General features: G+C 40.2%; 1 protein-coding gene across 1 annotated transcript in view; it reads right to left on the bottom strand.

Moving 5' to 3' along the window:
• DNAH5 (dynein axonemal heavy chain 5) overlaps positions 1-12,847 on the bottom strand; it is a 248,071-nt gene that overhangs the window by 11,143 nt on the left and 224,081 nt on the right. The window contains exons 73-78 of the mRNA XM_054578641.1: positions 12,257-12,502; positions 8,916-9,135; positions 7,314-7,519; positions 6,485-6,688; positions 4,532-4,747; positions 2,722-2,934 (exon numbers count right to left, since the gene is read on the bottom strand). Of these exons, the coding sequence (XP_054434616.1) occupies positions 2,722-2,934; positions 4,532-4,747; positions 6,485-6,688; positions 7,314-7,519; positions 8,916-9,135; positions 12,257-12,502 (1,305 nt within the window). The remainder of the gene's footprint in view (positions 1-2,721; positions 2,935-4,531; positions 4,748-6,484; positions 6,689-7,313; positions 7,520-8,915; positions 9,136-12,256; positions 12,503-12,847) is intronic.

Here is a 12,847-nt window from a genome sequence, read left to right as displayed (position 1 = left end):
TCTTCCATTCCATCCCCAAAAGAATCATGAGGTTGAGGATGAGGATGATGGCGATGATATAAATGGTGATGATGAAGGTCTAGTGATGGAGATGCTGGTGGAGAAGGCAGTGGTGATGTTAGTGATGATGATGGCGGTAAAAGAGGTGGTGGTGACAGAGTGGTGAGAGTGGGAGCGCTGGTGGTAGGGGTGATGGTGACGAACGTGCTACTGATGGAAGCAGTGCTTGCAGAGATGCTGGTGGTGCTAATGGTGGTGGTAACAGAAATGGCGGGGGTGGGGGTGACGGAGGCGGTGGTGGTGGAGCTGGTGGCCTGGAAGGGACGATGATGAAGGTGGTAATGAAGTAGTGGTCACGAAGAAGGTGGTGGTGGTGGAGGTGGTGGCGGTGGAGGTGGTGGCGGTGGTAACGGTGGTGGTGGTACTGGAGGTATGTGCTTTTAAGAATAATAATAGCAAGTACGTGCATAACACTGGCCATATGCCAGGCACTGTTCTAAGTGCTTTACATTCATCAACTCATTTAATGCTCACAAGGCCTATAGCAGAGGTGAGACTAATAATAATTCCCTCGTTACAGATGAGGAAATTTAGGCACGGTAAGTCGAGCAGCTTATCTGAGCTTGCATGGCTTGGATGTGGCAAAGGCACAATTTGAACACAGGTATTCTGGCTTCAGAGTTCAGCTCATAACCCATTAACTGCATTTATTTCCTTTCACTAATCATTCTTGGTGACACCAGGATCCATGTGAATGACCCATTTAATGCCCTACCTTCTTATCTCATGACCTCTGATCTCTAACAAGCCATTTAATTCACACAATCCCACACTTGCACTTTAAGCCTTGTCCTCATCAAACACTGTCCTCTTGGGCGAAGCACATTATCTCCACAACTTTATTTCCTTCCAGGGAGTGAGAGCTCCATTTACAAAACACTCCGGGCTTCGCTATCCCCTCAGTCACCTTACTCCAAGGACTTAAAAAAACATATCTGGCCTAGGGGAGGGGAGGTGTTACAGAGACAGTTTGTTAAATGACCAGCGACTTTTCCTCCCATGTGGGAAGTATCCCCCAACACGTCCCAGTCTGCCATTCAGTCACACTGGGTCCCTGCATCTGTTCTGATCCATGGAGGTCAGACCCAGTGCACCCTATCCATTTCTCCCTGCTCCTGACTTTGACGGCTCCACAGGCCATATGGTGGAAGAGCCACCACCAGATGGGTCCCATTGCAACTGTGTGGAGCCGAGGACCCCAAGATTGGTAGTCGAGAAATAGAAGTAACCTAAAATGTGTGTCAGTAGATCAGCACGAAGACAGTAGGTGATTAGGAAAGTCCCATCAGCAGCATGAAACGCAGAGATACATGTTCAGAAGCATAGCAACTTTCTCTTTTTCTTTTGGTGCTCAGACGCCTGCAGAGAGCCCACACCCTGCTCTGCTCTGGTGCTCTCATTTCATAAGAAGTCACCGCAGGAGGGCCCTGCAGACACCTTGCTTTTGGACTTCCCACCTCTAGAACTGTGCAACAATAAATTGCCATTGTTCAACCACTCAGTCTGTGGCAGCTCATTAAGCAACCCCAGAAAACTAACACATCTTCCATTGCACTAGCCTGGGGAAGCCCAACATGGCACGACCTTGATCATTCACCTTCCCTGGCCCACTCCCAGTCAGTTGAGTGCAGCTGGAGGAAACTGTACAACTGCACAGATGTGGTTCGCTTTGCGTCCATGACTTCAGATCGCAAGTGGGTAAAGCTTGTCACACTTCCCTACCTGCCATCCATCCCGGCTTCATCCTTCTGCCAAAACTTCCGGGAGGGCAAAGTACATGCACTTATGAAGGGGAGCAGAGACTTTCTGAAAGAGCTGTGAGTCAAGTACTTGATGAGTTCCTACTGCAGGGGCAGAGTCACCCCAGGTGATGGCATATGACAGATCCAATTTCTCAGGAAATATGACATAAAAATACAGCAACACCCCTACGCTTTTCCAGGTCTTATCTCCACCATAATCAATCTTGCAATTTCACTTATATCTCCCCACAAATGCACTTGCATGCAATATACAGAGAGGCTTAAATGGAGAACAAAGAAACTATGTCATTTAGGCTCCCTGCCCCCTCAAATACACGCGTCTTCCTGCTTAAAAGGACATTCAGTCCTTATTTTACTTTTCAAGTAGAAAATTATTTCTTAAAACCAAATCTCTCATGTGACACAATTACCAACAGGTAATCAGTAAGCACACTTGTTATTTTGAGAGATATATACTCACATATCTACAAAGGAAAGAAAATGTTTAAATGTGTGTGTATCTCCAAACACTCTATTCTATGAAACTGGTATCATGGGCTTTGAAGCCCAAGAGCTTGGATTTAAATTCTGATTCTTGGACTACTTAAATGTGTGATTTGAGAAAAGATTTAACCTCAGCCAACCTCAGGTTCCTCATCTGTAAATTAAGGGCAATAAAATGTAAGACTGAAATGAAATAATACATGTAAATTGCCCAGTAGATTGCCTGATATGTGGGAGAGGCCACATAATTTCATTCCCTACCTATAATCTAAAAATATAGGACTATAAGGGGATTAGTCCCTAAGCAAAAGAACACTTTTAAGTAAATTATCCTTAGATGCTTTCCACTTGCCAGTTGCAACTCTTCGCCACAATAAAGTGATTAGGTAGAATAAGAGCAGAGACGTCAACATACTTTTTTCCACTGAGCAGGAATTCTGGCATCAAACATGCAATTTAATGCATCACGAAGATTTTCACTCATGATGATGGTGCCATCGATGGCAAGTTTTAGCTCGGTCAGGGTGCTGCGGACCAGGGTGAGCACCCTTTGCATTCTGTCTATCTCCTGCCGGAGGAAAATGTTCATAGGCTGGAATGGCCCCATCTTCTGTAGCCTCTCTCTTACCTGCCACGGAGACATTCAGCACACGTCATAAATTAGAAAGCTGTTAATGTTTATGTCACTGGGGCTTCTGAAAAGGCCCCAAAATTTACAATTCTGTATGTGTTAAATTTTTATTTTTTTTCACTGCCAGAAAAACAGACAAGAAATAAGAAAGGGAACATCTGTTAGATGACCAGTTGATTTTTCATCCCATGTAGGAAAGAACAAGCAGCCATTAATTCAAAAAAAAAAAAATGTGTGGCCACAACCATGCAGCCTTTTAAATAGCAACTGTGATTATTGGGAAATACTCACTTACTGCTAATCTAAGACTTTCAGACACACACATGGACACACACAGACGTGCACACAGACATGACCATTCTGCTGGCTGCCTCAAAAAACTATACATATATTTTCAGAGCTTTCTGTTTTCCATCAAATTATTCATCCATCCATCCACCCACCTGCGCACCCAATCATTTCCATCCTACAGGTTTTAATTGAGAATCTTCTATGGGTCAGTTTTTGTGTAGGCTGAGTTGCTTTCTCCAAGGGTAGCTCTGACAAATTCAGCAAAAAGAGGGAGACATTTCTAAACCCCATTACTTACCATATTTCTGCATTTAATTATTACATTTTTAGATATTTTTAATGCTTCATAAATATTTCAACCACTGCTAGACATGAATGACCAGCTTCCTGTTACTATAATGAAAGGTGTTTGTGAAAGCTGATTGCAGTATTGATTTTCTCCAAGCAAGCGATCAGAATTTCTTCCCAGGGAAATTATTCCCTTGGTGATAGGTCCTTGAGTATGGTCTGTCATACTAGCAACCAAAATGGCCTGCTTCATTAAAAAAGAAAAAAGAAATAGGATGCTGAAGAAACAAAACCCTGCAGGTTTCCTTTTGAAAGCAGGTGGCAAGGGGACAATGCATAAAGAAATAAGGTGACCCTGTGACAAACTCATCACACTCGGTCTGGATCATCTTTTAAGACAATATGGAAAGTAGGCCAGTTATTTTTGCTTTTATCAAAAGTTTTAAATTTTTATCCGGGTAAATCTTTTCACAATTTTCTAAAGTGTCTAAAATATTAAATTTCATAATCATAAAATTGCTTAGAAATTAGTTGAATATTAAAAAGACATACTAGTTTTTAAAACCTGTGAGAGGAGGAAGCTGCAAAGCAAGTTAATGATAAAAATACAGACTGAAGGAAATTAAGAATGCCTGAGTTTTAAGGTATACATTAAATTACACAATATTTTTTGAATAATCAGGTGCTAAACTCTAAAAATACACTACTTTTCTTTCAACAAATAACAATGTGAAGCACCTCAAGGGAAAGTTCTAGAAAAGGAATCCTAACCCATCATAATTAAAAATATAAACCTGTAATTTAATTTTTAATATTAACACTCAAATCAAGTCTTATTATTTATATGTCAAAATGATCATATTTATAGATTCATAAAACTTCTTTTTCTGGGTTTTCAGGAAGTGAGTTTTTTAAATAATTTTTTTTTCAGAAAAATTATGTTTGCCCTTGTTCCTCATTCCCCCAGCCAAACAGACACATCCACAGTGGACATTCTGTCAGGATTTTGACTCACTTCAAATGGACCATAGTCAGGGGGTAGCTTTTCCAGCATGTCATCAGCCAGCCGGGCCACCACGGCCTCCCGGGTCTCATCCCCTCCACCAGAGCTGTCCTTGGGTTGGATGCCCAGGATGGTGTCCAGCACGTCCTTGGCCAGCTTGCTCTGGTACGTGATGTCAGCATTGGGGTGCAGCCCGAAGACCTCGGGGCTGTCGTAGGCGGGCAAACTCTGAACAACAAGTACCCCGGTAAGCACAGACTCCTGACATAAGGACCAGTTAAATTATGCTGTCTTAGGAAAGAAGCATGCTTTTATTAGAACATGCATTTATAAAAGATGTCTTATTTGTATCAGACCACCACCTCGATAATTTCTGCAGAAAAAAAGTCAAAATAGCCTTGAAAAAAATTAACATTGCAAAACATTTCAGCTTATGGTACTTTAATGTTTGCACCTCCAGCAAATTTAATCAAAAAGATACTGTCTTATTTTATAATATGTAAGACAGAGAGGGAGATAGGGATTGGTATTTTGTTTTCTGGAGGTCCGATCTAATTCGAGCCAGCTGTTTAAATGAATGTTTTCTAACTAATGGTTACTATGTTTTTAAGATACTGGAAAATGACAGTTTGGGCAATTAGGGCCCAAATAAAGGAACTGTATTCTCCTGGAGAGAGACTAAGAAAATAGAAATATATTAAGAGAGGAATAGAGTCAGTCAGGAAAACAGCAAAAACAAGCAGGCAAAATTCTCCCTCAGCTACTGGACAAAAAGAAAATTTACCTGTAATTTGACATATATTTCTACATGTGAATTGTATCCTAATCTTTATTGTTGTCTTACTCATAGTTCCCCTCCTTTTTACTCCCTTATTTTATTCCTTTTTATATAATGTCTTCTTATGCGTGAACTCAAGTACATTGTGAAATGAGATTATATATATACAGGCATATCTAAATTTATACCTCAAAGGCACTTTTTTATTCAGTGCTAATCATTTAAAGACATATACAGCACAATTAAGACACATGTATTTCCTGATTTGAATTACTAAAAGTATAGAGATGGTAATATATGATAAATTCATCACATTTATTTATCACAGAACCTCTAAATATACTAATAAATTTAGCCCTTTGGGGCTGTCGCGCTTTAGCTTGTTCATTCTGAGATAAATCTTGGAGGCAAAAGAGATGGCTAAACAATGATCTAATGAATTCAGGGTATAGAGACAGAAACTGTAGTTACCTTGAAACACAAATCAATTTTCTTCCCCAAATTTCCTGTCAAAATCCATCTTACTCTTTCTTAGAGCAGTGTTTCTCAATTAGGTGATTCTGGCATTGTCTGGAGATAGTTCTGGTTGTAACAACTGGGTAAGGCACATATGACATCATGTGGGGAGAGGCCAGGGTTGCTGCTAACCACTCCCCCCAGGACAGCCCCTCACCACCCCGCCATTATGAAGAAGTGTCTGGTGCTGCATGAGGAAGCTCTTATATGAATGGACTCTTGCGCATACTCACACACTGTCCATTAGGCTGGGATTAAGGAACAGATGTCACAAAGTAAAGTATGTGGATTGAATACTAGAACAGACTGTGTGGAGGCTGTCTCTGCCCTATTATCACAGGTCACTGGAGTCTCACAGGTAGGGAGCTCCAGGGAATTTGTGTAGGTTCCCCAGTCCTCATCTGCTCAATCAATCACTTCCCCAAAGAATATTCTTCACTGAAGCATTAAAAGAGGATGGGGGGAAGGCATTCATACAGAACAAATATAACTATTATAATCATTAGGTAAATATAAACATATGAAGAAAGCATCTAAGGTGGAAGGTTCAATAGGTATCACCATTAAAATTTATACTAAAGGGAGTATATGAGTAAGTGGTGTAAATAAACAACCAAAAGGTCAAATGCTGAGGATATTTACTCTTGGATAAAACTTTGATATTGACAAACCTGGATATAATGAAGGTAGTTATCCACTGTGCTGCACTTTGGAATATTATATCCTTGGTAAAAGCTGAAATCTGGTCCGAACATATTCTCACTAAACCAAACCTTAGCAAATGTGTTCAACAACCTCTTATCGTAGTCATCAGTGACTCTGCCTCCATACTGAATCTCGCCTACCATGTAGCGGACGGTGGTCCAGGAGACGCCCTGGGAAAATGGAGAAATAATTGTGTAGAACTGACTACTGTCTTGTTCTCATTTTCCCTGCCAAGGAACACCCACGTGCTCATTGTCATTAGTGTCACTCACTCATTCGTAATGTAAACAGTACAGAAAGAAAATTAATTAGGCAAACATAAGTGATTAGTACTCAAAGCACAGCCTCATAACTTGAAATAGGCCCTGCTTCACATTTTTATAGGTTAATTTCAATTAGAAAAAAATAATTTCTAAATTTTTTTTTTAGAATATCAGGGCAGTTCTTTAAGAAGCACACACGTCAAAAGTAATCTAGACTTTATTTTCATTTTTTAAGATTTTTTTAAAAGTTTCCCCACCCATTCCCCCCACCTTCTAAAGAACTCTGTTAGGTTGTCTTATGTGTAATATCAACTTGACTTTAAGGAATAAAAAAGATAATCAAAATTTGTTTACTTTTTAGCTAAAAATCAAGAGGAAAGTATTACCCAAGTTGCTATGACTTAAAGAAAATGATTTTGCAAGCACAGAAAATCATCACTCTCACAAGATTTACTCCAAAGCTGGGGGTGGGGGAGTCCTGTTAGCCTGAGGACGCAGTTACCAGTGGCATGAAGCAGTACACGCACAGTACCTTTTTGATATCCATGTCATCTAAGTGGTTTTGGATGAACTGCACAGTGGCATTAAAGTCCGCTTGATTAAATTCATAAGGGATGTTCCACCCCAGGGGACCAAACTTCCGCCTCTCCTGGACTGTGGAGTGCAGGAAAGCCACGGCGTACAGCATGGGCTTCCACTGGGCCACCGTGCTCACGTCCAGCAGGTCTTGGCTCACACCTGTTGAGGTGAGCTGGGTGAAAACTTGTATCATCTCTCAAACCTCTTTATTTTCTGTTACTTTTATAAGTTATTAATGCTTTCTGAAAATTCCTAACATTAAACTTCACTTATCTTAAATTATTTTTTATCGCATTCATACAGCAACTGTAATTTCACTTTTGGGTATCCAGAGGGCACTTCTCTCTAAGAAACCCACAAAGAGATTTGAGGGGAGGAGGGGCTCGCTAATGTGGATCAAGTTCCTGCCCATCTACCAAGATAATGTGGGGATAAAACAGAGGAGGAAGAATGATGGCAGTAAAATGAATACTGCTACTATAACAACCACTAAATAATAATAATAAGTTTAAATTATTATTATTTGGAGCATGTACATACACTATTTTAATTAATATTATTGTTAATACTGGGTATAGAAGCCCATGACAACCTAAATATATTCTTGAAACAATAATTATGATTATAAAATATATCTATATTACATATGTAAAAAAATCATATATTTTCTCACTTGGTAATTTTTTTTCACTGCCATCATCCTTCCACATCCATTTTATCCTGACATTACCCTATAAACAGGCAGGAATTTGAGTCCTGTTAATAATTCCAAAAAAACTCTGTAGATTTTTCAGGATGATATAGAATGATTATTATATTCATTATTGTTATTACATATACTATATTCCAATAATCATGGATAGATTTTATTGTCCCTATTTTAAAATTGAAACTCCAGTTGTTTGAATGACTAACACCCAAGAGAATAAAGCATTTTGTTGAGAGAGGATCAGAAGCAGAATTTCTGACTCAGTGGTCCAGGCTCTTTTCATGACCATGAGCCCCAGACGGGAAGCCATGAAGTACAGGAAGCAAAGGCAAAGGGAATCATCTCCGTTCCAGTTTTGAATGGAGGGCATTTGGTCTGGTTTTGTTGTTTTTGTTTGATTGCTGACTTAGCTTCCATTCTGACATTCTGACATTTGGCTTCATGAAATGAGGGCAGACCATAATTTTAATTCATCCTCTCCTCTTGGAAGAGGCTACCATTCTCCTTCAGGTATGGAGGAAAAGTCCATACATGACCAAAATATCAATTTTAGATATTAACCCAAAAAAGTAGGTGTCTAGCAGAGAATAGTATAGGCCAAAGTAGAGCAATATTGGGAAAACAAGAAAAATAGAAGGTGGGAAATCCTGAGCTCTAGCCAGGCCTAGCACTGCCAGGTCACATTCCACAAGGACCATAACAAAGGGGCTCTCCAGTCCTCATCATGTTAAATAATAGTACTATTTGCTGTAACTATGCCCTAGCTAATTCTGTTGTTACAAGCTCTTTAAGAAAACAATTTAAGTGCAAGAACGCCAATAAACTTGGAAGTATTCCTCCACTCACCGCCATATGTTCTTTTCAGTCCTGCCCTGAGGCCCTGCGGAGGCTCATTGGCAAACTTAATAGACATCTGAAGAAGTGTAATGGGAAACTGCTTATGAACCTCAGTGGTCATCCACAGGCGGAAAGCATCATGCACAGTCTTGGTTTCTGTAACAGTGTCCATTAGCTCATCCATGAAATCGAGTCCCAGGTGGCAGTTCTGCAGAAGTGCCCATCCTCCCTGAGTCAACAACAGTGGATGGAAATGAGGCTGTTTTGTGTTTTGCCCAGAGATTTAAATTAGTACGTTATTTAAAAATTAAGTAATTAAAATTGAACAGAAAAGCACACTAAACACTAAATTAATCTAGGTCAAATCTAAGGATACAAGAATGTTTAATTGAAATAGGTATATTGTTTCTTATTCCCTATACTGGTCCTACATATAACATACCAACTGTAATAATATGTGGTAGGAGTCATGAAAATAACAAAAGTAAAGCATAAAAAGAAATAACAGCACTTGCAAGTTAACATGCTGATTGAAAATATCCGTTTAGCTCAGCTCCCTCCCCCAAATTCCATGAAAACCACAGCAAAGGGACTTTTTTAAAGGCATGAACTCTTAAGGACAAAAACAGTGAGGGCGAAGACACTATCTCTAACACAGAAAGTGAACTCAAGAAAGCTGACTCCTCAACTGACAGGAAAGCGGAGCTGTAACCTGAATTATACCACATAACTCCCAAAACACTCAAGAATAGGGGACAAGAGGTCCCTCAGGAAGTCAGAAAAGAAGATGGTCACACAAGAAGATTGCAAGTCCAGACCCCAACATGCCCCTGCCTCCCCTAAAGAAAGATGGAAAGCTGATTTCCTTTAAAAGGCAAAACAGACAGCATTTGGACTGGAACACACCAGCACATCACAGTATAGGAACCTCACTGAAAATGGGTGAAAAAAATTTTCCCACTGATTTTGAGACTCACCTATCATGACTCCCACTGACTTCCCAGAATACTGTTAGCTGCATGTATACACTCTAAAAGATGGAAGAACTTTCACTGGGGAATTTGACCATTTTAAGAACAAAAGCCTTAGAAAATAAGCCATCTTTTTCATAAATTATTCTATGAGCATAAGAATATTCCTTGTATAAAGCAGCACTGGCAAAATCTTAGGTCATACAATAATAATTGACTCAGTATCTAATCTACAGAATTTTTTTTGTTAATATTACCTACAATATCCAGATCATAATCCTGAGTTGTTTTCTTGAGTCACTAACTTTGGATCATTTAGTTTTGACTAGTGCAGCCTGAGTTATTTCTTTTTCAAAGAAAAAAAATCAAGCACTAGATCTAAAATTTTAGTAGTTACATATAAAATTGCTCATTTTGGAATTTGACATATCCCCTTATCATTTTCTTTGGAAGAATGTACCACATTAAATAAACTATTTTTTTTGTCCTTTGAATAAATTGACACTGAGTACCCATTCAAAACAAAAAAATTAAATATAAAATTTAACAAGAAAAGGCTTTAGTTGTTCTCCTTCATCTAGCATACAGGTAAATACTGATCTAAGTATCTTAGGTGGGAACTTTGATGTTTCAATGTTCACCCACAGAATCCCACGGCCTAGGTTCTTCCTTTGTATTGCTGCACTCTGTATTAAATGTTTTGAGTTCTTACGGATCATCCATTTTACTACTATTGGGTACCTGGTTCATTCTGTTATATTGCCTCAAACCTTTCTTACAAAACTTTTAAAAAGCTATTGTCCCTGACAACTTATAATCATGCTAATAATAATGGATAAACTAAAGGCTAAAAATATTCCATTTAAATTCTAATTTGGTTGCCTGAAACTATATTATTATTAGCTACACGATTATATATTTTAAATTCAAGAAGTGCCATGTTAATGTTAGTATTTTTGTTCTACATGCAGAAATATGTAGAGAGAGGAATAGAGAAAGTAGAGAGGAAGTAGGGAAGAAAGAGGCTCAGATCAAGGCCTACCAAGAAGCCCTCATGTCAGACCAGACCTGGGAGTCTTAAATAGAGATGAATTTTTTTCACCTCCAGAAACACTTCAGTCAGACCCCTTCAGCCTTCCCTCTCCCATTGCAAACTAAGGTCATCAGACACAACACAACCCATGTGAAGGGCCCCTGTCTCTCACCAAAGCTGGTGGTAGAGCCTCGAGGTAAATATGGAGGTTCTAAACCCAGTGGGCTCAGTTCTAGAGCAGGAGAAAGGGACTAGGTGCAGCACAATGGTAAGGTTCTTGACTGAGCAACAGTGACCTAGAACCCAGTGGTTTCATGGTGGGGCCAGTGGTTGCAGGTTGGAAGGGAAGAAAGCCAAGCCCTGCCTCAGCATGGGGAGTCCCTGGAGGGCACAGAAGGAGTCTTGAGATATGAAGGATAGGCAGACACACGAAAGAGGAGTAGGGTCTGATCCAGAAAGGGACTTAAACTAAGACTGTGTGTCACTTTATCGAATAGGAACGAGAAGCCAAGTGGTTCTGCATCCCCTCCTTTCTTAGCCAAGGTATGGAAAAGAGGGGAGCAGGGATGGTCCCCCAGGCTGAGCTAGACACCCCAGAGAGGGCTAGGCCAGGGTAAGCACTCAGAAGAGCCTTATCCAGGAGGCGAGTTCTAGAAATGAAATGGACGACCTCCAGCATCCTGTTAACTTAAGTCCCTGAAAGTGCTCTACCTCTGAACTAAGCCCTCCTATTAGCAAGGTCAACATGTGGTTTCCAGAATTTAGTGGCTCCCAAGCTAGGCCTAAACACTGCGTGCCGTAGAATTTGCAATCCTCAAAGGGCATTTGGAACCCTGCCTGGAAAGCAGCAGGCCAGGTGCCCTAGAACCTCTGGCACCACTGCAGGGTAATGGCAGATTCCTGGCCTCTGGGATCTGGGCCAGGCCTGGGGGCTCCAGGAGACAGACTGCATTCTGGAACCGAAGAAAGACCCTGGTGTTATAGATGCTGGAGTGTTGAGGATTCCAGAGGGAAGCTGGAGGGGCTGGAGTATATAACAGAGGGAGCAGGGCTCTGGACCCCAGTGAGGGTTTGGAATCTGGAATGGGGTTTAGCATTATGCAAGCTGGTTAGGAAATAAGATTTTCAGTTGGGTAAGTTTTCCGTAAGTCAAGGCTCAACAGAAAAATATTGTAAATTGTATTTGTTTTTCCATGAACATTTTCTAACAGATATATGTTTCTTATTTAGTAAACAGCACTATGTAAATTTAAACTCCTAACAATTCACATGTTCCTTCCTGACATTGTTAACTCTATAACCTGCAATATGAACAACATAACAAAAAAGTAGACATTCGGCCTCACGTTTGCCATGGTCTGCTGCAGGAGCTTGCGCGCATGGACCTCCTGACCCTGGCCCATGGACACGTAACGAGTTTCTATTTTTAACCTCTTCCCCAAGGCAATGATGGAATCTGTAGGATCTGAGCCCATAGACAGGAGGCAGATGAGTGGTGTCCGTGGATCAGATTCCTCCCATGTCTTTTCCAAGTCCAAGATGACTCCTTCGGCATAGCTTTCTCCCATGGAGTCCATGATGTACTTCCGGGCCTGTCAAAAATGGTACACATGTCACCAAAACTTGCTGTAAGTCCTTCACGTGTACAATGCAGTGTGGTTTGCAAAATTTATTTGTGTAGGTTATCACAGTGATGTCCACACTAACCCTGCCTGTTACATAGGGCAGAGACTTTCATAATTATATATCTTATACTTTTTTCATTTGGTAATCTTTTTTTACTGCTGTCATCCCTCCACATCTATTTTATCTTCATTACCTTCTAAAGTAGCAGGAATTTGAGCCTTGTTAGCAAACCCCCCAAAAAAAAATCTTTGTGTATTTTCAGATTGATATATAATAATTATAATACTCATTATTATCATTAAATGCACTGT

This window comes from Pteronotus mesoamericanus, unplaced genomic scaffold, assembly GCF_021234165.1.
Source record: "Pteronotus mesoamericanus isolate MK-2021 breed Mesoamerican mustached bat unplaced genomic scaffold, CSHL_Meso_final contig_50, whole genome shotgun sequence".
In the NCBI taxonomy this organism is placed as follows: domain Eukaryota; kingdom Metazoa; phylum Chordata; class Mammalia; order Chiroptera; family Mormoopidae; genus Pteronotus; species Pteronotus mesoamericanus.
The sequence above is the reverse complement of the archived record's forward strand: the minus strand, read 5'-3'. Positions and strand labels throughout refer to the sequence as shown.